Source organism: Oncorhynchus mykiss, chromosome 25 (assembly GCF_057628025.1).
Source record: "Oncorhynchus mykiss isolate SJ-2025 chromosome 25, ASM5762802v1, whole genome shotgun sequence".
Classification (NCBI taxonomy): domain Eukaryota; kingdom Metazoa; phylum Chordata; class Actinopteri; order Salmoniformes; family Salmonidae; genus Oncorhynchus; species Oncorhynchus mykiss.
The window spans coordinates 75,244,975-75,272,644 of record NC_143046.1 but is presented as its reverse complement, the minus strand read 5'-3'; the positions used below and the strand labels follow the sequence as shown (position 1 = coordinate 75,272,644).

The 27,670-nt window shown below is 43.1% G+C and overlaps 1 protein-coding gene across 2 annotated transcripts in view; it reads right to left on the bottom strand.

The window, feature by feature from the left end:
• LOC110505758 (tectonin beta-propeller repeat-containing protein 2) overlaps window positions 1-27,670 on the bottom strand; it is a 34,768-nt gene that overhangs the window by 4,425 nt on the left and 2,673 nt on the right. The window contains exons 6-18 of one of the 2 annotated variants that reach the window (XM_090221097.1): window positions 24,075-24,381; window positions 23,577-23,709; window positions 22,905-23,366; window positions 21,938-22,695; window positions 21,531-21,714; window positions 20,291-20,464; window positions 15,294-15,462; window positions 14,765-14,906; window positions 11,866-12,106; window positions 11,504-11,593; window positions 9,404-9,637; window positions 2,431-2,579; window positions 382-507 (exon numbers count right to left, since the gene is read on the bottom strand). In XM_090221097.1, coding sequence (XP_090077223.1) covers window positions 505-507; window positions 2,431-2,579; window positions 9,404-9,637; window positions 11,504-11,593; window positions 11,866-12,106; window positions 14,765-14,906; window positions 15,294-15,462; window positions 20,291-20,464; window positions 21,531-21,714; window positions 21,938-22,695; window positions 22,905-23,366; window positions 23,577-23,709; window positions 24,075-24,381 — 3,046 coding nt within the window. In that variant the 3' untranslated portion in view covers window positions 382-504. Of the gene's footprint in view, window positions 1-381; window positions 508-2,430; window positions 2,580-9,403; window positions 9,638-11,503; window positions 11,594-11,865; window positions 12,107-14,764; window positions 14,907-15,293; window positions 15,463-20,290; window positions 20,465-21,530; window positions 21,715-21,937; window positions 22,696-22,904; window positions 23,367-23,576; window positions 23,710-24,074; window positions 24,382-27,670 lie in introns of those variants that run through there. The other variant, XM_021585185.3, reaches the window with a different exon arrangement.

The following is a 27,670-nucleotide window of genomic DNA, read 5'->3' as shown; positions in this document are numbered from 1 at the left end:
CATTTATAGCCATGCTTAACCTTCCATTAGAATGAAAAAGATCAACAGCATCTCTATTTTCTAATAGTCGATGTAATAATATAATACAGTGGGTTCTGTAAACAACATAATTGACAATAATAATAACCAATAACTAAATCATTATAATTAGTAAACTCTTCAAGAAGTGTGTGAAAACTAGACATCACATTCTTGCTTCCTCTATCCTTATCCCCTCCAATTCTTGTCTCTCCTTGAAAGTGCATTGAAGCCTAAGAGGAAGAACCTTCCTTCCTCTACCCCAATGTGCTTTGAGAGGAAGGTGAGGAACGGAGGACACATCCCTCACCCATCACTCTCTAACATAAGTGGCACAGCAGTCTAATGCACTGCATCTCAGAGCTAGAGGCTTCACTACAGATCCTGGTTCGATTCCAGGCTGTATCACAACCGGCCGTTATTGGGAGTCCCATAGGGTGGTGCACAATTGGCCCAGCATCATCCGGGTTTGGCCCGAGTAGGTCGTCACTGTAAATAAGAATTTATTCTTAATTGACTTGCCCAGTTAAATTAAAAAAAAAATTAAAAAAATGTTGCATCACTCACCTCTCACACTCTCTCAAGTATTTGACAGCTATTACATTTTTTTGACAGTGCCAGACTGACTGAGCTACCATAACACCCATGGCCTGTCCAGAAACAACCCATAATAGCTCCTACTGCCCAGAGTCTAGACACTTGTGGAGATCTGAGAGGGATTGATGGGTGGTGACATAGTGAGAGCTCCACCTTACCCTTTGATATGCTTGGTGGAATTTTGATGGTATAGCTTACACCTGTCCAATTCTCTGGGGCTAAGGGTTGTTTCTGGACAGAACCCCACACAACCCTCTGCGTGTATGGTGGATCTATAGCACAACTCCTGAGGCATTGGTTGGATGTTTAATTCCATTGTTATGCATACAGATTTGCACAGGTGTAAGCTGGACACACGCACAGCACCCTACCAGGCTGATCAGACAGGTCTGGGTAGCTGGACACACCCACAGCACCCTAACAGGCTGATCAGAAAGGTCTGGGTAGCTGGAGACCAGCTTTAAACAGTGATAGGATATATTTACACATTTGCTTCATTCCAGCTAGTTAGATGTGCAACCAAAGACTAACTATAGCTAGGGATATCTCTAGTCTAGCAACAGATACTATTGTTTTGGCCCCATAGCATAATTTAATAAGATAATCAATGGTTAACTAGGATATATCAGTACGCTAACCATTTACAGTAACATCAGTTCATTAATAAGTTAATACACACTAAATCGTATGCAGGAATGGAGAAATCTTACTTTATCTTGCCATTGTGGCACGGTATGGGCAGCTATTAATCAATGAATTAATTGATTCACAGAAGGTAGAAGGTGACCTACTTTGAAAGGACATAAAGTGTTGGCTGTGCACTTGACCAGGCATTCTACATTAAAAAAAAATATACATTTGTATTTTTATTTCCATTCAAAAACTAATAAACAGCTGTTTTCACATTCCCGATTGCTCCATTTAACTTTGGAAAACAAGAAATCAAAATGTACATGGACAGTAATCTTAACTCAGGTATCTTGATTTAATGTTGTCCAAGAATTAGGCTAATTATATTGACCACCATAACAACATAGACACAAAAATATTCTGTCAATCCTTGAAATAAACATTAATTCCCGCACCTTGGCAGTTGTTAAATCACATGCAGTATCACACAAGCTCTTTACCACTTGACTGTCATTCAGAAAATCCTTTCCTGAATCAGCTGATGTTGCATCCCCATGTAACTAAACAGCTAGATAGCAAACGTGCATCAAATAACTATTATGTAATTACTGAAGAACCCTGTTAATGACAGTATCGATTTTTGCTTTATTAATCATATTAAAGATACTCTTTCTGTTTGAAGCATTGGATTTTGCAATCACATACATCATTTTGGATATGTGTGCCCATAAACTGTTTTCACACCATAACATAGAGATACGAAATGATACCAGGTTACAGTACACTTCAGAGATCTCCATTCAAAAAAAAAAGACAGCAATATCCAGGAATTTCACAGGATCAGGGTCAAAGTGTAATTCGATTGTTAAGAGCTTACTATATAACAAAAAAATATCATAAATGTAAGGAAAGAAAGGTAGTGTTTTATGTCACATGATTTTTGCCATATCTGTGAAGACTAAGCATGAGAAAGGGTTTAAACATATGTTTTAATTCAATTTATGAATTATATTGAATGCATGCATGTTCCTCCTTTATATCTTAATGCATTCACATTTATTTGATTTATTTATTAATGACTTTGTAAAAGCTCCAAACAGTTGTCCAATAAAATAAATGCTCACTGGTGCCCTAGTTCATAGAAAGACCCATATAAACTATGCACTGTGGTTAGACTGGCTTTACCTGCTCTGGTGGTTCGATACAAATCCAGGCAGGAAGCATCATGCTGGGGTTGAGGGGTTGCGTACCGACGCGGAAATAGACCATCCCATAGCCATCACACGCCCACACGTTCTGACTGCCACACGATACGCTGACCAGCCTTACCTGATCTGCAAGACAAAGCAAACCAAAGTCAGTTCTTCAATGTCATGAAGAAAGACTTCCAAGAAGCTGAAGAAGGCACTACTTTGCAGAAACATTGGTTCAGACATCTAATAATAGCAGAGATATTTTACATAATGTTGTAACCGGCTTTGATAATAGGCTAATTTTAACTGGGAGTAATATAGAGTGTATGTACAAGACTCTATTACTATTGTTTAGTAAGCAGCCTAACACAGCAACCACAGCCATGGCAATTGCTTTTTGAAGCACAACACAGCCCATGTGACAAAACACTATTATGTCACAGTAATCTCGCACAGATTACAGAATCTGACTATTGGGATGAGCGACCTCTAAACAAACAATGACCAAGCTACGTCTACATTAAACATTCAGTGAGTGAAGTACACCCGGTGTCCTGGCTAAATTCCCAATCTGGCCCTCAAACCATCACGGTCACCTAATAATCCCCAGTTTACAATTGGCTCATTCATCCCCCTCCTCTCCCCTGTAACTATTCCCCAGGTCGTTGCTGCAAATGAGAACGTGTTCTCAGTCAACTTACCTGGTAAAATAACGGATAAATAAAATAAAAAAATAAACATTGCGCTGCCATTGCAGGCCTTGAAATGTATGTGACAAATGTATAGGTCAAGACCTGTCACTGGACCATTCTTAGAACACAGCCAAGCAGAATAACTCCTGGAACTCGCTCCTTGGTCTATTTTTCCTCTGTAAATAAATTCACAAACAGGGTTTCTCTCTTACCAATAATTTTCAAAAGCTCACATTTGCATAAAACAGCCAGTGGAGAAGCGTGATATGATTTACCTTTCCCAAACTTAATAGGGCATGTGATGTTGAAAGAGAATATGAACATAGGCAGGCAACACAGAGAGGAAGTCAACATGTCTGGATGTCCTCACAGACACCTCAGGGCAGGAAGTTGATTAATTTCACTGGTTTATTAAATTGTCATACTAACCTTGATGCTTCTCTGTGATATACAATCATATTGATGACATCTGTTGGGCAGTCCTTTTAATCTAAACACATCGCTTAGAACAGGAGGAGGCATGTTGATGATGCAAACACTTGAAAGAGTTATCTGAAATGGGAGTGATTTGGACGTCAAGGAACTTGAAGCTCTCAATCTGCTCCACTACAGCCCTTGTCAATGAGAATGGGGGCGTGCTCGGTCGTCCTTTTCCTGGAGTCCACATTCATCTCCTTTGTCTTGATCACATTGAGGGCGAGGTTGTTGTCCTGGCACCACACGGTCAGGTCTCTGACATCCTCCCTATAGGCTGTCTCATCATTGTCAGTGAGCCGACCTACCACTGTTGTGTCATCGGCAAACTTAATGATGGTGTTGGAGTCGTGCCTGGCCGTGCAGCCATGAGTGAACAGGGAGTACAGGAGGGGACTTAGCACACACCCCTGAGGGCCCCCCGTGTTGAGGATCAGTGTGGCGGATGTGTTGTTACCTACCCTTACCACCAGGAAGTCTAGGATCTATTTGTAGAGGGAGGTGTTTAGTCCCAGGGTCCTTAGCTTATTGATGAGCTGAGGGTACTATGGTGTTGAACGCTGAGCGGTAGTCAATGAATAGCATTCTCACGTAGGTGTTCTTTTTGTCCAGGTGGGAAAGGGCAGTGTGGAGTGCAATAGGGATTGCATCATCTGTAGATCTGTTGGTGCGGTATACAAATTGGAGTGGGTCTAGGGTTTCTGGGATAATGGTGTTGATGTGAGCCATGACCAGCCTTTCAAAGCATTTCATGGCTAAAGACGTGAGTGCTACAGGTTATTTCATAGTTTTGCTGTCTTCACTATTATTCTAAACTGTAGAAAATAGTAAAAATAAAAACCCTTGAATGAGTAGGTGTGTCCAAACTTTTGACTGGTACTGTGTGTGTGTGTATATACAACATACACTTAGGTTGGAGTCATTAAAACTTGTTTTTCAACCACTCCACAAATGTCTTGTTAACAAACTACAGTTTTGGCAAGTCAGTTAGGACATCTACTTTGTGCATGACACAAGTCATTTTTCCAACAATTGTTTACAGATTATTTACACACGTATAATTCACTGTATCACAATTTCAGTGGGTCAGAAGTTGACTGTGCCTTAAACAGCTTGGAAACTCCATAAAATTATGTCATGGCTTTAGAAGCTTCTACTAAGCTAATTTACACTACTTGAGTCAATTGGAGGTGTACCTGTGGATGTATTTCAAGGCCTACCTTCAAACCCAGTGCCTCTTTGCTTGACATCATGGGAAAATCAGAATAAATCAGCCAATACCTCAGAAAAAAAATGTGGACCCCCACAAGTCTGGTTCATCATTGGGAGCCATTTCCAAAAGCCTGAAGGTACCACGTTCATCTGTACAAACAATAGTACACAAGTAAAACACTATGGGACCATGCAGCAGTCATACCGCTCAGGAAGGAGATGCATTCTGTCTCCTAGAGATGAACCTACTTTGGTGCGAAATGTGCAAATCAATCCCAGAACAGCAGCAAAGGACCATGTGAAGATGCTGGAGGAAACAGGTACAAAAGTATCTATATGCACAGTAAAACAAGTCCTATATCGACATAACCTGAAAGGCCGCTAAGAAAGGAAGAAGCCACTGCTCCAAAACCGCCATAAAAAAGCCAGACTACGGTTTGCAACTGCACATGGGGACAAAGATCGTACTTTTGGAGAAATGTCCTCTGGTCTGATGAAACAAAAATAGAACTGTTTGGCCATAATGACCATCGTTATGTTTGGAGGAAAAAGGGGGAGGCTTGCAAGCCGAAGAACACCATCCCAACCGTGAAGCACAGGGGTGGAAGCATGATGTTGTGGGGGTGCTTTGCTGCAGGAGGGACTGGTGCACTTCACAATATAGATGGCGTCATGAGGAACGAAAATTATGTGGATATATTGAAGCAACATTAGTCTGGAAGTTAAAGCTTAGACTTCCAAATGGGTCTTCCAAATGGACAATGACCCCAAGCATACTTCCAAAGTTGTGGCAAAATGGCTTAAGGACAACAAAGTCAAGGTATTGGAGTGGCCATCACAAAGCCCTGACCTCAATCCTATAGAAAATTTGAGGGCAGAACTGAAAAAGCATGTGCGAGCAAGGAGACGCACAAACCTGACTCCGTTACATCAGCTCTGTCAGGGGGAATGGGCCAAAATTCACACAACATTGTGGGAGGCTTGTGGAAGGCTACCCGAAACGTTTGACCCAAGTTTAAATTGTTTAAGGCAATGCTACCAAATACTAATTGAGTGTATGTGAACTTCTGACCCACTGGGAATGTGATGAAAGAAATAAACTGAAATAAATAATTCTCTCTACTATTATTCTGACATTTCACATTCTTAAAATAAAGTGGTTATCCTAACTGACCCAAGACAGGGAATTTTTACTAGGATTAAATGTCAGGAATTTGGAAAAACCGAGTTTAAATGTATTTGGTTAAGGTGTATGTAAACTTCCAACTTCAACTGTGTATATGTGATGGGATGTATAGACATTATGGACAGTATGTGGTTAGAATATGTAGGATAGAATAGTATATGTATAGCAATAGTTTAATAGGATGGCCTTGACTAGAATACAGTATGTAACCAATATTAAAGTGACCAGTGTTCCATTATTAAAGTGACCAGTACATAGGGCAACAGCCTCTAAGGTGCAGGGTTGAGTAACCGGGTAATAGCCGGCAAGTGACTAAGTTCAGGGAAGGGTACTGGGTGAAGGCCAAGGGGTTTTAACCAAGGCAAATAAGCCAAATTATTTCAACTGAACATAAAATGGCTTCATCCCTTATCCCTTAAAAACATGGTATTTTCATCTTCAGGTAAGGTTGCGGACTCAAATGAAGTGAATTCATTTGTGAAGTAGGCTATGGAGACAGAGGCATCAATGTTGCTTGTCTTTAGTCATTTTGTGGAATGGTTAATGGACAACCCTTTCAGAGGTCAGTCATTGCTCTTTCCATGTATCACATTATCACTATTTGATTAAGCTATTTGACATTCTGTAACAAAGGTCTGTGTGGGGAGAGACTGGGGCAGGGGGCAACTTCTAAGCTGTAGATAGGTAGCTGTCATATCTGCTGGGACTTCTTTAACCATCATAACCTGTGCTAATATCCTACTTAACCAGCCTGTCAGAAGATCGGGATTTCCACCTTTCCAAATACAGATAACCCAGGAAGACCTCATATGTTAATCATTGATAACCTATAGAAATACTCCTGGAACTTCTGGGCAGAATACATTCTAATAAAAGATTAGTCCTAAACGTTCCCTGAGTCAAGACTATAGACACATGGTCTTCAGCCATGTCTCAGGGCAAGGCCTAAACATGTCTTTGTATCTTTCTGAATAGTGTATATGGGGTTGCAGCTTCTATGCTTGGCTGTTCAGAGTGGTCTTCAAAGCTCAGGTCAAGGACTAATGTTTTCTAGACATTCATAACCTTGGACATCACGCTTTCAACTCTGACCTCTATAAAAATGGAAATCAACCTTTTATAATAAAAATAATAAAAAAATGTTCTACACCCAATGAACATCTTACGTAAAAGAAGCTACACTTGCAAATGTCATTATGGCATCACTTTCTAAACTACCCTTCATGAACTATAATGAACTGTAAAAGGTGTCAAAAACACTATGTCCCTGTGCAGCGTTCTAGTATGGAGACTTAGATCATGTGGTCAATGACACTAACAGAACAGGGCTAAAAGTGAGTGCACTCTCAGCTCCTTCCCCGCTCATGTTACATCGTGATGCACACAGAGCCCAATAGGACCTGGCTACAGCTGTCTGCTGTCGTCACATGGCTGTCTATTTGCACCCGCCACTTTCCAGCAGCAGAACATATACAACCTGAACCTCTTCAATAAACAAATACTGAAGCTTCTACCAAGACCCTGGTGGATCTAGCCATGGGTAGAAACCTATGTGCTATTATATCATTTCAAATCAATGGAAAGTAAGCTAACACTGAACTCTAGGAATGGAGGGTTGGGGCTAGGGTTGGTTGTGCAAAATTTGGGTAGACCTATTCTAAGGTAATGCTACTTCCAAATATCACTGGTATCCAATATCATTTTGCGCTGTTAATGAGTAGTAAATCATTCCAGACTGTGTAATTTTTGTGCTTATTTGTGACCTTATAGTTGCCTTCTCATAAATAAATACATAAAAATAGATACTTCATTAGACTATGAACATTGATACAGCATAACTGATAAAACTGCACCCTTTTGATTTGTAAAGTTCAAATATAGTATCGTCTTGCACATCACAATATCTCAACCAATATCGTCAATGTCAAATATCACTGATACTCGATATTATCAAGCCTAGTAGGGACTGAGTTTTTAAAGATTAGGCCGTCTGCCAAATGAGAGTAACACATCGGTCCAATATCTGTTTAGGATCATGTGTTCTCTGCAGACATGTCAGCTTACTGCTTGAGATGTGGTGCAAACAAACTAAAGACCATGTAAACAACACTTCAACCTAAAAGCAGATTAGGTATTTTTCTTTGGTGAACTTATCTGACATTCCTTCAGCATGGAGTATTGACAGGTCAGTCTCAGTGATTGTACCCTTGACTTGATCATTTCCATACCTAGCCTGAACCTTGACACCTTGCTCAAGGAGGACCTTAATACAAAACAAGTCTTATGTAAGTACCAGCTGCCAATACAGAGAAAATAAACACCTCCCTCGTAAAAGTGGGGAAGCGAGTGATATCTGACACCAGCCTGTAGAACCTGTGTCCGCAGCCAATCAAGAGGAGGACAAAACGGGTCTTCATACACTGTTGTAAGACAGTCTTTCTACCTACCTGGCTCTTACCTTTAAAGTCCAGATCCTCTGCTTCAGGTGTGCTAGTTTATTTCTCGCCCTGCATTGCCAAAGGATGTGACTAGGACTAGAAAGACACCCGCATATAGACCCCTTTCTGTGTTTACAAACATTGTCGCAAGAGGGCGATGTGCACAAGTTGGTGGCAGAACAAGGGGAAGATCTTACAGAAGGCCAGCAAAAAAAGCCTCTCTTTACATGTTGCTTACGGGTGCATTTCACACTACATTTGGATTATAATTGGATTTTAAGGCTTGTATGAATGTCCTGCTTAATATAATGTTTGTTTGTCGAATGTGCGCAGATGGCAATGGCTTTCTTACTGCCGCCAAGAGTGGCGTGAATCTGTGTGTGACGTCAGTATAGCGTGTACTGGAAAAGGGTCTATAGAGACGTAAATTAGGTCAGAGTCAGACGGTCGGCAGCTAGGAGGCGTCAGAATCGGGGGACACAACCTGAGCTGGTGGGGACACTAAGATGGCCGTGTGAAAGTATGCAGCTACATGCAACTGACACCAAAAGACAGGCTGACATTTGACAGACTAGACATACAACATGTGCTAGATACAACATGTACCAGATACGCATGTGAGACTAGGAACAGATGTCCTAGCCTGATCAGTTATGTAATGGCTCTAAAAAATAACGCATATTGCCAATATATACACAACTAAATGTTCCTTTAATATCTGCAGACCAAATTAATGAGTTACTGCAGTATAATGAAATGTGGCAAACATGTTGTTTTCCCACAAAACAGAGGAAACACCACAGAACTACTGCAATCAACCTCCCTGTGAGGGAACACAATCACAATCGCCAAACAAAATGATTTCTGCATTGAGGATCTAGCAGAGCCATCTAGTCTACACTTAGCTACCCTAGCTTGTGATCTGCCCAGTGTTATTTCTAAATGTGAAAAGGGCGGCCTTACCGAGCTGGCTGAGGTCCAGTAGGTTCCAGTGCATGCCGGTGGGGCAGCTAGTGGAGAGGGTGCGGATGTGGACGCGGCCATGTTGGTCCAATCCCCACAGGGCATCGCGGCAGGCAGAGAGCTGGACCATCTCTGTGTCCTGGGGCAGTTGGACTGTGGTGGGGTGCATCTGACCATCCTGGTCCCAAAAACAGAACAGGTCTTTCCTGCTCTGGCCCAGCCACAGGAAGCTCCCTGCAGAGACACAGAGACAGTCAGTCACATATTGGTGATGTACAACGCAGACACAGATAACAGCGGCAGATGTCACTACACAGAGACCGAGATAACAGCGACAGATGTCACTGTCACTGTCACACAACAGGGGACAGTATGGAATGTAAATGTGGTCTTCCTTATTTCTGTTAATATACAGTGGGGAGAACAAGTATTTGATAACCTGCAAAATCGGCAGTGTTTCCTACTTACAAAGCATGTAGAGGTCTGTAATTTTTATCATAGGTACACATCAACTGCGAGAGACGAAATCTAAAACAAAAATCCAGAAAATCACATTGTATGATTTTTATGTAATTAATTTGCATTTTATTGCATGACATAAGTATTTGATACATCAGAAAAGCATAACTTAATATTTGGTACAGAAACCTTTGTTTGCAATTACAGAGATCTTACGTTTCCTGTAGTTCTTGACCAGGTTTGCACACACTGCAGCAGGGACTTTGGCCCACTCCTCCATACATACCTTCTCCAGATCATTCAGGTTTCGGGGCTGTCGCTGGGCAATACGGAATTTCAGCTCCCTCCAAAGATTTTCTGTTGGGTTCAGGTCTGGAGACTGGCTAGGCCACTCCAGGACCTTGAGATGCTTCTTACGGAGTCAGTCCTTAGTTGCCCTGGCTGTGTGTTTCGGGTCATTGTCATGCTGGAAGACCCAGCCACGACGCATCTTCAATGCTCTTACTGAGGGAAGGAGATTGTTGGCCAATTTCTCGCGATACATGGCCCCATCCATCCTCCCCTCAATACGGTGCAGTCGTCCTGTCCCCTTTGCAGAAAAGCATCCCCAAAGAAAGATGTTTCCACCTCCATGCTTCACGGTTGGGATGGTGTTCTTGGGGTTGTACTCATCCTTCTTCTTCCTCCAAACACGGTGAGTGGATTTTAGACCAAAAAGCTATTTTTTGTCTCATCAGACCATATGACCTTCTCCCATTCCTCCTCTGGATCATCCAGATGGTCATTGGCAAACTTCAGACGGGCCTGGAAATGCGCTGGCTTGAGCAGGGGGACCTTGCATGCGCTGCAGGATTTTAATCCATGACGCCGTAGTGTGTTCCAAATGGTTTTCTTTGAGACTGTGGTGCCAGCTCTCTTCAGGTCATTGACCAGGTCCTGCCGTGTAGTTCTGGGCTGATCCCTCACCTTCCTCATGATCATTGATGCCCCCCGAGGTGAGATCTTGCATGGAGCCCCAGACCGAGGGTGATTGACCGTCATCTTGAACTTCTTCCATTTTCTAATAATTGCGCCAACATTTGTTGCCTTCTCACCAAGCTGCTTGCCTATTGTCCTGTAGTCCATCCGAGCCTTGTGCAGGTCTACAATTTTATCCCTGATGTCCTTACACAGCTCTCTGGTCGTGGCCATTGTGGAGAGGTTGGAGTCTGTTTGATTGAGTGTGTGGACAGGTGTCTTTTATACAGGTAACGAGTTCAAAAAGGTGCAGTTAATACAGGTAATGAGTGGAGAACAGGAGGGCTTCTTAAAGAAAAACTAACAGGTCTGTGAGAACCGGCATTCTAACTGGTTGGTAGGTGATCAAATACTTATGCCATGCAATAAAATGCTAATTAATTACTTAAAAATCATACAATGTGATTTTCTGGATTTTTGTTTTAGATTGTCTCTCACAGTTGAAGTGTACCTATGATAAAAATTACTGACCTCTACATGCTTTGTAAGTAGGAAAACCTGCAAAATAGGCAGTGTATCAAATACTTGTTCTCCCCACTGTATTTGAGATGGGTTGTTGCCATCAGGTGGAGGGTGGGTAGTGCGTGTTATGTTTGTATTACAATATTGTGTTTTGTGTATTACCTTCTTTACTGAGTACAGCCGAGGAATAGACAAATGCCCACTTGGTGGCTGAGACGGTTCCTCTGGGTACCACACCCTGCCAGAATGTACCTGTGGGGTCACAACACATCACTGTTACACTGAACACACTGCAGTATTCACACAAAAGTCCCTGTCCACCACACTGACTTAAAACAGAGGTGCCAATAAATCAATGCTTAGCTGATTAAGTTCTGTGAAGTGTAGTCATGTCAGAAAGTACATTCCATAAATTGCAATCCAATGCAGAAAACAAAAATTCCTCATGACTGAGCATGTGTTAACCCACTGAGCTAAAGCCTAGGCATTAGCTTGGAAAGTCTTGAGGTTTCATAAATTCATACCGCTGAGGCTGCCCTTGGCGACATGGAAGTTGTTCCTGCCGGATGCAATCCAGACGCCGCTGGTGTTGGAGGAGACCAGGCTGGGCTGGCACTGGAACTGCTGGGACAGGAAGGCCATGCGGAGGCACTCTGCAACCCGCTCCACCGGGGCCTTGGTGGCTGTGGCCATGTTCTGAGTGGCTTGGATCAGAGTCTGGAACAGACTTCCCTGATCAAACACCACATAGTCTGTGATGCTCACCTGAAGAGGAGGGTGGGTGAGGAAGAGAGAGGGAACAAAAGGCCAGAAATGTATAAGCATTAGAAGTTGTGCCATGGTTAGTAGATGTTAATGCGAGTGTAGTGAAAAGCTTGTGCTTCTGGTTCCGACAGTGCAGTAATATCTAACAAGTAATCTAATAATTTCCCAACAACTACCTAATACACAAAAATCTAAAGGGATGGAATAAGAATATGTACATATAAATATGTGGATGGACGATGGCCGATCGGCATAGGCAAGGTGCAATAGATGGTATAAGGTACAGTATATACACATATGAGACGAGTAATGTAAGATATGTAAACAATGTTAAAGTGGCATTGTTTAAAGTGACTCGTGATCCATTTATTGGGTGTCAATGTAGGCAGAAGCCTCTCTGAGTTAGTGATGGCTGTTTAGCGGTCTGATGGCCTTGAGAAAAAAGCTGTTTTTCGGTCTCTCTGTCCCAGTTTTGATACACCTGTACTGACCTCGCCTTCTGGATGGTAGTGGGGTGAACAGGCAGTGGCTCAGGTGGTTGTTGTCCTTGATGATCTTTTTGGCCTTCCTGTGACATCAGGGTGCTGTTGGTGTCTTGGACTGCAGGTAGTTTGCCCCCGGTGATGCGTTGTGCAGACCGCACCACCCTCTGGAGAACCTTGTGGTTGCAGGTGGCGCAGTTGCTGTACCAGACGGTGATACAGCCCAACAGGATGCTTTCGATTGAGCATCTGTAAAAGGTAGTCAGGGTTTTGGGTGACAAGCCAAATTCCATCAGCCTCCTGAGGTTTAAGAGGCACGGTTGCACTTTCTTCACCACACTGTTTGTGTGGGTGGACCATTTCAGTTTGTCTGTGATGTGTATGCCGAGAAACTTGAAGCTTCCCACCTTCTCCACTACTGTCCATTCAATGTGGATGGGGGTTGCTCCCTTTGCTGTTTCCTGTAGTCCACAATCATCTCCTCTGTTTTGTTGACGTTGAGTGAGAGGTTGTTTTCCTGACACCACACCTCCTCCATGTAGGCTGTTTCTTCATTGTTGGTAATCAAGCCCACCACTGTTGTGTCGTCTGCAAACTTCATGACTGAGTTGGAGGCGTGCATGGCCACACAGTCATGGGTGAACAGGGAGTACAGGAGGGGGCTGAGCATGCACCCTGTGGGGTTAAGGGTCAGCGAAGTGGAGATTTTGTTTCCTACCTTCACCACCTGGAGGCGGCCCGTCAGAAAGTCCAGAACCCAATTGCACAGGGCGGGGTTGAGACCCAAGGCCTCCAGCTTAATGATGAGCTTGGAGGGTACTATGGTGTTGAATGCTGAGCTGTAGTCAATGAACAGCATTCTTACAAAGGTATTCCTCTTGTCCTGATGGGATAGGGCAGTGTGCAGTGTGATGGCGATAGCATCGTCTTTGGACCTGTTGGGGCGGTATGCAAACTGAAGTGGGTCTAGGGTGGCTGGTAAGGTAGAGGTGATATGATCCTTGACTAGTCTCTCAAAGATTGAATATGTCCGTAAACACACCAGCCAGCTGGTCTGCTCACGCTTTGAGGATTCGGCTTGGGATGCCGTCTGGGCCAGCAGCCTTGCGAGGGTTAACACGTTTAAATGTCTCACGTCGGCCATGGAGAAGGAGGGGGGCCGCAGACCTTGTTAGCGGGCCACGACAGTGGCAAAGTATTATCCTCAATGCGGGCAAAGAAGGTTTTTAGTTTATGTGGAAGCGTGACGTCGGTGTCTGTGACGTGGCTGGTTATCTTTTTGTAGTCCGTGATTTCCTGTAGAACCTGCCACATACGTATTGTGTCCGAGCCGTTGAATTGCGACTCCACTTTGTCCCAGTACCGGAATTTCACAGGTTTGATTGCCTTGCGGAGGGAATAACAACACCGTTAATATTTGGACATATTGCCAGTCCTCTTTCCATGGTTAAATGTGGTGGTTCACACTTTCAGTTTTGCGCGAATGCCGCCATACATCCACGGTTTCTGGTTAGGGTTCTTCTTCCCAGAGAGGTGTTTATCTCGGTTGGCGTGATGCATGGAGAAGCCCAGTGGCTGAACCGATTTCGACAACGTCTCTCGAGAGCCATGTTTCGGTGAAACAGAGAATGTTGCAATCTCTGATGTCTCTCTGTAAGGCAACCCTTGTCCTAATTTCGTCTACCTTGTTGTCAAGAGACTGGACATGGGCGAGTAGTATACTCGGAAGTGGGGGGCAGTGTTGCACGCCTACAGAGCCTGACTAGGAGGCCGCTCCATCAGTCTCTTCTGCGCCGACATTGTCCTGGGTGGTGTACTGAACAAAGGATCCGCTTTGGGAAAGTCGTATTCCTGGTCGTAAAGTTGGTAAGTTGACGTCGCTCTTATATCCAATAGTTCTTCCTGGCTGTATGTAATAAGACTTAAGATCTCCTGGGGTAACAATGTAAGAAATAATACATAAAAAAAATATATAAATAAATAGTGCATAGTTTCCTAAGGACTCGAAGAGAGGCGACCATATCTGTCGACACCAGACCCATACTCATCCCAGGGTGAAGTCTGTAATGCAAAACATCCTAAATTTGACTTTAATAATACATGCTCTTAAAAAATGATCATAGTGCAAGATAGACGACGTATGGAAAACATTGAACACAGTCTATAGGATACCAACCTGCCACCAGTGGTCATCTTCCCCCTGGGGCTTCCTGGCAGTGACTCCAGTCCTGAACCACAGACTGCCGCTGGTGTCCAGAGCCCAAGCCGTGTTGCTCTCTCCCAGGGCTATACAGATGGCCTCCAGACCCTGACTCTCACTTTGGGAGGAGGAAAAACACATTCACACAAATATGTAATGATCAATAAAGAAAGCTAACATTGCCTGAGTACTGAAGACTTGCATTAGCTCCCCAAGCTAATGCCTAGGAGGATTTAGCTCAGCAGGTTAACAGTCCTGTGGCGGGCTGGAGATCTGGATTTGAACCCTGGTCGGTCATACTAACTAAACGTTCATTGCTACTAGGTCTCTATGACACACGTCTTCCTTCCTCTTTTCAAAAAAGGTGAAAGAATCACAGTTGAATTACAATTATCTGGAATAACCACACCACAACCCACAGGGGTGTCACAAGAACCGACCAGAGCTAACTCCACTGTTACTGGGGCCTCTTTTTGCAGGTTCTCTTTTTCAGAAAAGGTCCTACCTGATTTTGTCATACTTCCACATTTCCCCCAGGCCATCGCCATCTCTGTAGAAGACGGCCCTGTGTTGGCTGAGGGCCCACACCACCCCGCCACGCGCTGCGATCTGGGCCATAGGACATGGGCAGTCCACCTTCACAGCTCGTGCACACGGACGGTCCACACTCAAACCTGCAGAACGGGATCACAACCACACAGTCAAGTTTCAGGCATTTGTTGTATTTGTTGTTTTTGTGAGTTAGTGAGGGGCCGGGAATGTCTATATGTAACAGAATGTTAATCATGCTAAACTATTAACAGTATAGCAGTCTCACATTAGTTTCTTAGTTAATCATATCGAATTCAAATTAAAATGTATATATCCCATATACATATAGTGCATTCGGAAAGAATTCAGACCCTTTGACTTTTCTCACATTTAGTTGTTTTTTCCCACTCATTAATCCACACAATACCCCATAATGACAAAGCGAAAACAGGTTTTGAAATTTGTGTAAAGGTATTAAAAACAAAAACAAATACCTCATTTACATAAGTATTAAGACTCTTTGCTATGAGACTAACAATTGAGCTCAGGTGAATCCTGTTCCATTGATCATCCTTGAGATGGTTCTACTACCTGATTGGAGTCCACTTGTGGTAAATTCAATTGATTGGACATGATTTGAAAAAGGCACACACCTGTCTATATAAGGTTTCACAGTTCAAAGTGCATGTCAGAGCAAAAACCAAGCCGTGAGGTTGAAGGAATTGTCCGTAGAGCTCCGAGACAGGATTGTGTCGAAGCAGAGATCTGGGGAAGGGTACAAAAAAAACTGTCTGCAGCATTGAAGGTCCCCAAGAACACAATGGCCATCATCCTTAAACGGAAGAAATTTGGAACCACCAAGACTCTTCCTAGAACTGGTCACCTGGCCAAACTGAGCAATCGGGGGAGAAGGGCCTTGGTCAAGGAGGTGACCAAGAACCTGATGGTCACTCTGACAAGAGCTCCAGAGTTCCTCTGTGGAGATGGGAAAACCTTCCAGAAGGACAACCATCTCTGCAGGACTCCACCAATCAGGCCTTTATGGTAGAGTGGACAGACGGAAACCAGTCCTCAGTAAAAGGCATATGACAGTCCGCTTGGAGACTATCAGACCATGACAAGATTCTCTGGTCTGATGAATACCCTGAATGCAAAGCATCACGTCTGGAAGAAAACTTGCTCCATCCCTAGTCTGATGCATCGTAGTGGCAGAATCGTGCTGTGGGGATGTATTTCAGCGGCTGGGATTGGGAGACTAGTCAGGATCAAGGCAAAGATGAAAGGAGAAAAGTACAGAGAGATTCTTGATGAAAACCTGCACCAGAGTGCTCAGGACCTCAGACTGGAGTGAATGTTCACCTTCCAACAGGACAACGACCCTAAGAAAACAGCCAAGACAACGTAGGAGTAGCTTCGGGACAGGTCTCTGAATGTCCTTGAGTGGCCCAGCCAGAGCCCGGACTTGAACCCGATCAAAGATTTCTGGAGAGACCTGAAAATACCTGTGCAGCGATGCTCCCCATACAACCTAACAGAGCTTGAGTGGATCTGCAGAGAAGAATGGGAGAAACTCCTCAAATACAGGTGTGCCAAGCTTGTAGCATCATACACAAGAACACTTGAGGATGTAATCGTTGCCAAAGGTGCTTCAACAAAGTACTAAGTAAAGGGTCTGAATACTTATGTAAATGTGATCTGTTTTTGTATTTTTAATACATTTTTAAAAAGGCTAAAAACCTGCTTTGCTTTGTCCTTGTGTGGTATTTTGTGTAGATTGACAAGGGAAAAAAACTAATCCATTTAGAATAAGGCAGTAACATAACAAAATATGGAAAAAGTCAAGGCGGCGGAATAATTTCGGAATGAACTGTATATCCTCCAAACATCGGTTTTGAGGGCATTATCACTTTCACAGTTTACCAATATATACAGTTGAAGTCAGAGGTTTACCTACACTTAGGTTAGAGTCATTAAAACCCGTTTTTCAACCACTCCACAAATGTCTTGTTAACAAACTATAGTTTTGGCAAGTCGGTAAGGACATCTACTTTGTGCATGACAAGTCATTTTTCCAACAATTGTTTACAGGCAGATTATTTCACTTATAATTCACTGCATCACAATTCAGTGGGTCAGAAGTTTGACTGTGCCATTAAACAGCTTGGAAGATTCCAGAAAATGTCACGGCTTTAGAAGCTTCTGATAGGCTAATTGACATAATTTGAGTCAATTGGAGGTGTACCTGTGGATGTATTTCAAGGCCTACCTTCAAACTCAGTGCCTCTTTGCTTGACATCATGGGAAAATCAAAAGAAATCAGCCAAGACCTACACAAGTCTGGTTCATCCTTGGGAGCCATTTCCAAAAGCCTGAAGGTACCACATTCATCTGTACAAAGAATCGTTATACTGCTCAGGAAGAAGACGCGTTCTGTCTCCTAGAGATGAATGTACTTTGGTGCGAAATGTGCAAATTAATCCCAGAACAGCAGCAAAGGACCATGTGAAGATGCTGGAGAAAACAGGTACCAAAGTATCGATATCCACAGTAAAACGAGTGCTATATCGACATAACCTGAAAGGCCGCTCAGCAAGGAAGAAGCCAAAACCGCCATAAAAAATACAGACTACGGTTTGCAACTGCACATGGGGACAAAGATCGTACTTTTTGGAGAAATGTCCTCTGGGCTGATGAAAAAAAAATAGAACTGTTCGGGCCATAATGACCATCGTTATGTTTAGAGGAAAAAGGGGGAGGCTTGCAAGCCAAAGAACACCATCCTAACCGTGAAGCACGGGGGTGGCAGCATCATGTTGTGGGGTTGCTTTGCTGCAGCAGGGACTGGTACACTATACAAAATAGATGGCATCATGAGGAATGAAAATCATGTGGATATATTGAAGCAACATCTCAAGACATCAGTCAGGAAGTTAAAGCTTGGTCGCAAATGGGTCTTCCAAATGGACAATGACCCCAAGCATACTTCCAAAGTTGTGGCAAAATGGCTTAAGGACAACAAAGTCAAGGTATTGGAGTGGCCATCACAAAGCCCTGACCTCAATCCTATAGAAAATTTGTGGGCAGAACTGAAAAGCGTGTGCGAGCAAGGAGGTCTCCAAACCTGACTCAGTTACACCAGCTCTGTCAGGAGGAATGGGCCAAAATTCTCACAACCTATTGTGGGAAGCTTGTGGAAGGCTACCCGAAATGTTTGACCCAAGTTAAGCTAATTGTGTGTATGTGAACTTCTGATCCACTAGGAACATGATGAAAGAAATAAAAGCAGAAATAAATAATTCTCTACTATTATTGACATCACATTCTTGAAATAAAGTAGTGATATTAACTGACCTTAGACAGGGAATTTTTACTAGGATTAAATGTCAGGAATTGTGAAAAACTGAGTTTAAATGTATTTGGCTAAGGTGTATGTAAACTTCCTACTTCAATTGTAAAAATAATGATTGACAAACGTTCATTAGAAACGTTCTTTTGATTAATTTATTCATACCATTTCCTTCTTCCACGAGACATAGTCCCGACACAAATCTAAAGTTGCAACCCAAGCCGGCTGGTCGTTCGTTCCATTGGTTCTGTTGCCAGAGACGCGACCCAGTCGTTCAGTCTTTTTGTTCTGTATCTATGGATGCGAGCAACCCAGTGGTTCGTTCTAAATGTTCCATTGCCATAATGACTGGCAATGTTCTTATCCCTAGCTTGCTAGCTAGACAACTACAGCTAAGTTACAGTCACGTCAAACAGTGCAGACAGAATAACAGCAAAGTATCTCCTAATGCAGCAAAGTATCTAATGATGCACAATTTTGCCTGGTAAAGAAAATGTGCTTTCTCATCAGGACACTGTTGCTCTGAGGAGCTAGCCAACAACACAGCTAACACAATCACTTAAATCTGAAGCTGGAAAGACAGCAAACTAGCTGCATTTAGTTTCATTTGACCTGTTTTCTACTGACATTTCTTTGCATATATCCATAAAAATGATGATTCATGATCTCGACTGGCTGACAAAAGCTGCCTGCCTGTCTGTCTCTTCCCGACTCCCGTCAGACACGTTCAATATTATGGGACAGCTGAAGATTGGATTTCAGTATAGAAAAACATTGTTGTAAATGTCAGAGACAGACAAGGTTTATACAAATCTCCCCTGCTGAAAATCAAACGCTAGTCTAAAAGAAGTGGGAGATAATGTCAAGATGCTTTTTACAGAGGAGATCAAGTTTATAAATTGCCTGGCTGGGCTGTTGAGACAGTGGATTGCGCAGTGAGATGAAACAGAGTAAATAGGCATTTCAACATCATAGCTTTAGCCGGTGGTAACTAGTGGAATAGACATCGGCTGGAATGCGGTTTTAACCAATCAGCAAACAGGATTAAACCCACCAAGTATAATAATATAATACTTGTCATGACCAGCAGGGCAGGGCCAGCGAGTGTGTTTACAATCCATCACAACACCAAAGGTTAAATATTACTTTCTAAAAGCATGTTTTGGATTTACTAGGCTTCATTATTTTGATCCTTAATATGCCATCCGTACAGAATTATGATTACCTCTCAGAAGATTTAGCCAGTGACTGATGATACTATTTACTATGGGCCTGAACAGAACCATCTAATGGAGAATGGTTAATCTCAGGAACTGATTTGCTGAATTGAGAGTTCAGACTTTGCCAATAAACAGGATTGTGATATACTATTCTTAATACTCTGAGGCCACCTGGGGCTAAAATCACAAAGTCTTGTTTAAAATAGAGTGAACCAAGTTATGCAAAAAGTACATTAACAATACTTACATTAAATAAGTATTAAAATAATGTTCCATCAAAATCTTGAAGAAACTAAAATTTAACATGAATTTGTCTAAATGTGTTTGATCTAATCAGGTCTGTTCATCTATACTCCATTGAGAGTAAAAGTGATATACAGTACTGAATAGTCACCAGTAGCTTACCTGTCTGCATGTAGAGGTCCCCGCTGGTTCGGATGATCCATGCTGTGTCTTCACCAAGCGCCACAAAGGCAGAATCCTCCAGGGCCTTGTACCAGTGCCTCTTTCCTTTGATGGTGACTTTACCACATGCATACGCTGTCATGGTCTTCTGTTCCACCTTCCATAGCAGGGACCCTAAAATAAAATGAAACTTTAATGCATCTACTAATATGTACACTACTGTTCAAATGTTTGGGGTCACTTAGAAATGTTCTTGTTTTTTAAAGAAAAGCAAAAAAAAATGTTATCCATTAAAATAACATCAAATTGATCAGAAATACAGTGTAGACATTGTTAATGTCTAAAGTCCAGACATCAGTTGTGCACCGAGGCCTCCCACTCCTCTTTCTATTCTGGTTAGAGACAGTTTCACTGTCCTGTGAAGGAAATAGTACACAGCGTTGTACGAGATCTTTAGTTTCTTGGCAATTTCTCAAATGTAATAGCCTTCATTTCTCAGAACAAGAATAGACTGACGAGTTTCAGAAGAAAGTTATTTGTTTCTGGCCATTTTGAGCCTGTAATCAAACCCTCAAATTCAAAATAAGGACATTTCAAAGTGACCACAAACTTTTGAATGGTAGTGTACATCCAAAGATGTCATTTTGGTAATCAAACTAACCAACTCCGAAAAGTAAAGATCTATCTCGATGATAGTGGTTGCTGGTGCAGTTTGTCTCCCTCAACTACAGTGCCTTTCATCTCTTCCACAATATATACACATGATAGACCCTAACAGACCCAGTCACTGAATAAAAGTTCAATAAAAGCTTAAAGGTACAATATGCAGAAATGGCCCGCCATTTCCTGGTTGCTTAAATTCTAATAGTTCCCTTAATGTCAGTTTATATGATAAAACAAGCAAAAATAGTGTAGATAATCATTGTACCATCTAAACCGCAGTGGAACATCTTTTCAATACCCCAAAATATTGTATTTTTAGCTGGTGTTCAAAACCGATAGTCAAAGTCGCAAAAATTCAACTTAAGAACAGGAAGCATAGAAATAGTGCATATAGAACAGATCTACAACTTCTTAGACTTGCTTTTAATGATAATGACAGATCTATAACTCACATTTCTATGTGAATTTGGTCGTGTCGCCTAAAAGGTTACATATTGCAGATTTAGAAATAAAAGCATCTAACAATAGATTAATAAAAGCTTCTGCTAAATGACCATATTACAGACATCCTCATCACCTGAAGGTGACAGTGCCACCTGCTGCACATTGTCCTCAAACTTCTGCCAGCTCAGGCCCCTGTCTGGGAGGGCACTGCAGTACAGGCCTCCTTTAAAGTCCAGACACCAGATGTATTGGTCAGTCACAACCAGGTTGAGGATGCCACAGCCTGGCCCTGTGTAGCCCATCCAGCTCTCTGCCAACTACAGGAGAGGAGAGAAGGTTCAAACCAGACACAGCATCCTACAATAATGGTTTGTGTGTTATAAATGTGCCATAAAATGACTAATAACAATCAAATGATCCGTTGCTTTTCATTTTGATGCGACATTACTAACCACATGGTATCCTATTGAAATGGAATGTGCAATATGCAACGTCACATGTTGTGTGTGATATAACTGTAACCACTAGTATAAGTATTACTGTCTTGTCTTGGTCCTGCTGCCCGATGTTGGAACCCTGGAGGTTGAGGGCATTGAGTCCGTCTCCCAGGCTGGCGCTGGAGGCTGAGTACGGAACTCTGTGGACAGCGTAAATGTCCTCCTCGTCACTTGAGGGGCCCTGCTCAGGCTCCAGGGAATAACACATCTGATCAACACAGCTAGGAGGCTCCAGATCCAGCAGACAGTGCTGGTGGTGGGGGTCGTCCTGGTCCAAGTCATCCAGCCCAATGAGGGGGCTCAGGAGATCATCCTCCTGATCCTCCATGGGGTCCTGCTCCTTCGAGGTCTGCATGTAGGCAAAGGTGCACTCCAGTAATAGGTCTACGTGTCGGGTGGGAGCCTCCCCCTCTTTGTTAGTGATGGAGGGGCTGTTGCCATTCTTTGGGTAGGACTGGCACTCCATGTACTGGGAGGGCAGGGACATGGGGCAGGAGGGAGGCTGAGTCCCAGGGGGTTGAGTCTGAGTCAGAGGGTCCTCTCTCTGGTCACCACCCTGGCTCTGAGCTCCAGAGGCAGTGAGTTCTAGAGAGCCCCCACTGATGGAGCCCTCCTGGTCGGGGGATCCGCTGCTCCTGCTCTGTAGGTCCAGACTGCTGCACGGGAAACTTGTGTGGTCGGAAGCTGAGGGGGGCTCACTGATAGAGGTGCGGGTCCCCCCGTCGCTGCCCCCTCCTCCATCCTGACTGTAAATGCTCTCGGACCAGCTGTTGTGCTGCTCACTGATGCGGTTTCCACTTTCTGTAGAGAGAAAAAGAGAGAGCGGGAGAACATAGCAGCAAGAAGTTTCAACATTAGTGGCTTGAATCATAAGAGAAAGGTAATTAATTATAAGACAAGCTGTTAGTTTTTTAATCTGTTAAAAAAGCAATTCGCAGCAATTTTTTTACATTTTTTGATCAACCACAGCATAACACACTAGATCTTAAATCACTACAACTGCCACTCGCCTTGCCTCCTCCTCTTGGCCTTCTTCTTGACTTTTATGGCCTGGACCACCAGCTCATGCTGAAAGTCCTCCTGGTTGATGGCACTGTATTGGCTGGAGGAGAGCTCTGACTGCTCCATGGTGCTGGTGGAGAGCATCATGCCCTGAACGCTGTCGCAGGACGTGATGGAACTGCTGCGGCTATGAAAATCACTGGTGCCCCCTACACTGCCCCCTCTCTGGTGGTCCAGTCGCTCCCCCACTTCAGGCCTCTCCATCAGGGCTCCGGCCTTCCCCGCCTCGGGGCTGTTACTCAGCTGGTCCTGCTCCAGCACCTCCTCATCCACCAGCCTCTCCCGCTCCCCCGGCTCTGTGATGATGGCCATTGTCCTGATAGTCTGGACTGTCTCCACAGAGCCGGTGGGAGGGAGCAGGATGGTTGGAGTGGTCAGGGGAGAGGTCAGACGGAAGGACAACTCAGAAACTGGGCAGGAGAAAGTTAAGAGCAGAAGATTGTTATATATGTGGGAATGACTATAGAGATACAAGAATTCAATATTAAAGTCTAGGAGTAAAGAAAGGGTTAGCTGGAGATCATTATTCTTTCTCTTTCAACTCTCTATGGTTGGTTTGAAATGAACAAAGTGCTTCTGACATATTATGACATGACGATGTACTATGTATGACATCGTACTGTTGGAAGCCAAGTCCTCAGGAGCATTTGAGATGCGAACAATGTCCCGATCTCCTTTCAGGATGAAGATTTCATTTTCGGTGCATGATACAGAGACGATGTCCCCACAGCTCTCCAGTGCACCGATGATCACCTAGAAAGGCAGCATTTTTTTTTTTTTTACAGAGATAGACCTATAACATGACTCCCTGACAGGACACAGGTTTAAAGACTCTCACAGGCTAGATTCACCTACCTGACTACTTTTTTCTCTATCAAAATATGATGTGACAAAAGTGATTCAAAAGTGATTCCCTGGTTGAGGAAATACATAAGACAGCTAAAATCCATCTATTAATGTATCTATTAATCCAGATATCCATGTAAAGTATCCATTCATTTGTATTAAGTGAATGATGTAAATGTTCCTGCTTGTCTACCCTTCTGTTATGAAAAAAATATATACAAAAATATTTCAACAACAAAAAAGTATCCATTCCTGCCTGAGGACATCTTTACCTGGTTGAGGCAGTCCAACACGTAGACACTATATTCGTTCCAGCTGAGGACCCAGCCCTCTCTGAGGAAGCAGCTCACCACACCCAGCTGCCTCTCGTGGGGCCGACAACCCCCCGTGGGGCCCGGCCTGGCAAACAGCTCAAACTGTGGCACCTCCTGGTTGAACAGACGCTTGAGGACCAGTGTGTCCACCACATGCCCACTTACATCCGTCCGCCACAGCCGGAGGCCAGGCCTCGCTGCATAGACAAGCAGGTCACTCTGCTTACACAGGCCTGGCTGGAAGCACGCACCAAACTTCCCATTGCTTTGAGGAAAATCAACAATGCAAGATAAATATATTACATTGAACAAAAATATTAAACTCAACTTGCTAGATTTTCTTTTTTTATTACTGCTTTTACAGTTCATGTAAGGAAATCAGTCGATTGAAATAAATAAATTAGGTCCTAATCTATGGATTTCACATGACTGGGAATAGAGATATGCATCTGTTGGTCACAGTCAGATAACTGACTGTGAAAAAAAAGGTAGGGGCGTGGATCAGAAAACCAGTCAGAATCTGGTGTGACCACTAAGGCTGTGGTGGTCATGATATTTTGTCAGCTGGTGATTGCAAATAATAATAATAATAATAATAAAGCAAATAATTGCCAGTCTCACGATAGCTTAACATTAATTAACAAACACATTTAGCATCTTCTGGCTTCCACGCAAAGCCTACAAGACACTGATGCAGACCTTTGGATCATCTATTTCAGAAGAACAGAATAGCATACTCTGCGTTGTCCTTGTTAGCGCCTGATCTGGTCGTGCCTTTTAGCTATGGGCAACACTAGCTCATTTAGCAAAAACATTTACTTAGTATTCCATGGCATTATTTTATAGTATGAAGAATACAATTGAACAGAGCTGAATAAAATAGAAAGGATATTTTCTCCAAACGATTTGAGGGAGTGCTCACATACGGCTACTCTGTGTTAAGCGGTTAAAGAAACAGGTCCTCCTATATACGTCATTTAGAGTTCCTTTTGTAACTTTAGTTGTGAAATAAACGTTGGGCTATATGTTTGGATTTTTTATACATTAAGGCTGCATGAGGTGACTAATGATGATTTTTAAAAAGTTGCATGAAAAGGCATGAGCTCTGCTTTGTTTTTTTGCGCAAGCTGTACACACTTCATCAGTCTGATTTACAATTTGACAAGCACTTGATAATGCCTAGAATTTCCCAGCCGCATCCCCTTTGTGTGGCCATAATGCACCCCCAAAAAAATCCATGCCTGTTGCGGCTAGTGGCCGTTGTGCCCTTGGGCTGAATATAAAAATTACAATTCCTTTCTCACGTCTGCTTGCTCCGAAACACCTCTCACTCACATGGGTTTCTCAGATTTCTCAATTCGTATTATTTCAAACATAGTCTGGGACAGTTGTGGGATGTCATAGATCCCAAATTAATACAACGACTAGTATCATCAAAAAAACAATTAATTGCAATGAGGCTGACGCAGCAGATCAGAACGTTTAGCTAAAAATGTTAATAAATTATTAGGCTATTTCTTCACATTATAAGCGCAGCAATTAGCACACGGCACTGGGCTTACGGGCAAATGTTCCAAAATGCAATCAATTTGCAGGAAAAAAAAACATTCTCTAAAGTGACCGCAAATGTGATTATGCATGTAATGCTTTTTAAAGTAATTTTTATGGTGAAAATCTTGAAACTTACGCGCTGCGTATGTATGCCAGTTATGCTCTACACCAGTTGTAAAATGGATTAATGTGCTTCATTTTAAGTAGTTATTTGGCCACTTCAGTTGTGATACAAATCTTATCCAAACATATAGGCCTATGAGCTAGGCTACTTGATGTGTGTGACTATGACTTGAAAAAGTTGCAACAAAAAAAAAGGCATGCTCTGTTTCTTGCCTTACTGCACACAAACTGGGCATTATTCACAAGTTATATCATTCACAAGTGATAGGCTAATATTGTCACCCATCAGACTATTCTTAATTTAATTTTGTCTTTACATATACTAAATAATATAAGTGTGAAATTTGTTTTATTTGTTTTATTTAGAATGGACCATTATCATGCACCGGTCTCAAAAAATATATGTCATATATGCACTTAAATAGTGAATGGAGGAGGTTTTCCTGTGGTTAATTTTCATGCCAGCCAGGTAGGCTATGCTCCTGTGGTAAAGAGAATCAATGTGATGAATAGTTGAGAAATAAAGTTAAGAAATAAATATACTAGACCTAGCCTAGCCTATAGAAAGCTGATGGGATCCTCCTCTTTTTAATATAGAGGCCATCACTCCGTTTTCTCACGCAATTGCATAGTCTATAGAAATGTTGCATTAGATTTTCAATCACATTAGCATTACATTACTTTTAATGTGAGTGATTATAGGCACAATAGAGTGCTGAATAAAAGGAAGTTAGCAAGTTCGGTAGGCTGCTAATGACCATCAGCAGCATCAGAGTTGAGAAGCCTAATCACCGTGACTAATAGGTTACGTGGAATTTGACTGTCGTCATGACTTGTGACCGCCGGTGTGGCGGTAATACGATCACCGTAACAGCCCTAGTGACCACCACTTGCCGCATGCAGCGTGACATATCTCCTTTGCATAGAGTTGATCAGGCTGTTGATTGTGGCCTGTAGAATGTTGTCCCACTTCTCTTCAATGGCGGTGCGAAGTTGCTGGATATTGGAGGAACTTGAACACGCCATCGTATACGTCGATCCAGAGCATCACAAGCATGCTCAATGGGTGACATGTCTGGTGAATATGCAGGCCATGGAATAACTGGGACATTTTCAGCTTCCAGGAATTGTGTACAGATCCTTACGACATGGGGCAGTGCTGAAACATGAGGTGATGGCGGAAGATGAATGGCACGACAATAGGCATCAGGATCTCGTCACGGTCTCACTTTGCATTCAAATCGCCATCGATAAAATGCAATTCAGTTCGTTGTCCGTAGCTTTATGCCTGCCCATATCATAACCCCACCGCCACCATGTGGCACTCCCTTCACAACATTGACATCAGAAAACCGCTCGCCCACACGACACCATACACGCTGTCTGCCACCTGCCCGGTACAGTTGAAAACGGGATTCATCCGTGAAGAGCACGCCTCTCCAGCATGCCAGTGGCCTTCGAAGGTGAGCATTTGCCCACTGAAGTTGGCTATGATGCCGAACTGCAGTCAGGTCAAGACCCTGATGAGGACGATGAGCATGCAGATGATCTTCCCTGAGATGGTTTCTGACCATTTGTGCAGAAATTCTTTGATTGTGCAAACCCAGTTTCATCAGCTGTCCGGGTGGCTGGTTTGAGAAGAAATCGATTGTGGAGGTCCCGGGCTGGCGTGGTTACACGTGGTCTGCGGTTGTGAGGCCAGTTGTCTGGATGTCCTTTGGGTGGTGGACCATTCGTGATACATATGGGGAACTGTTGAGCGTGAAAAACCCAGCAGCGTTACAGTTCTTGACACAAACTGGTGCGCATGGCACCTACTACTATCCTACTACCTACTATATTCCGTTCAAAGACACTTGTCTTGTCCATTCACCCTCTGA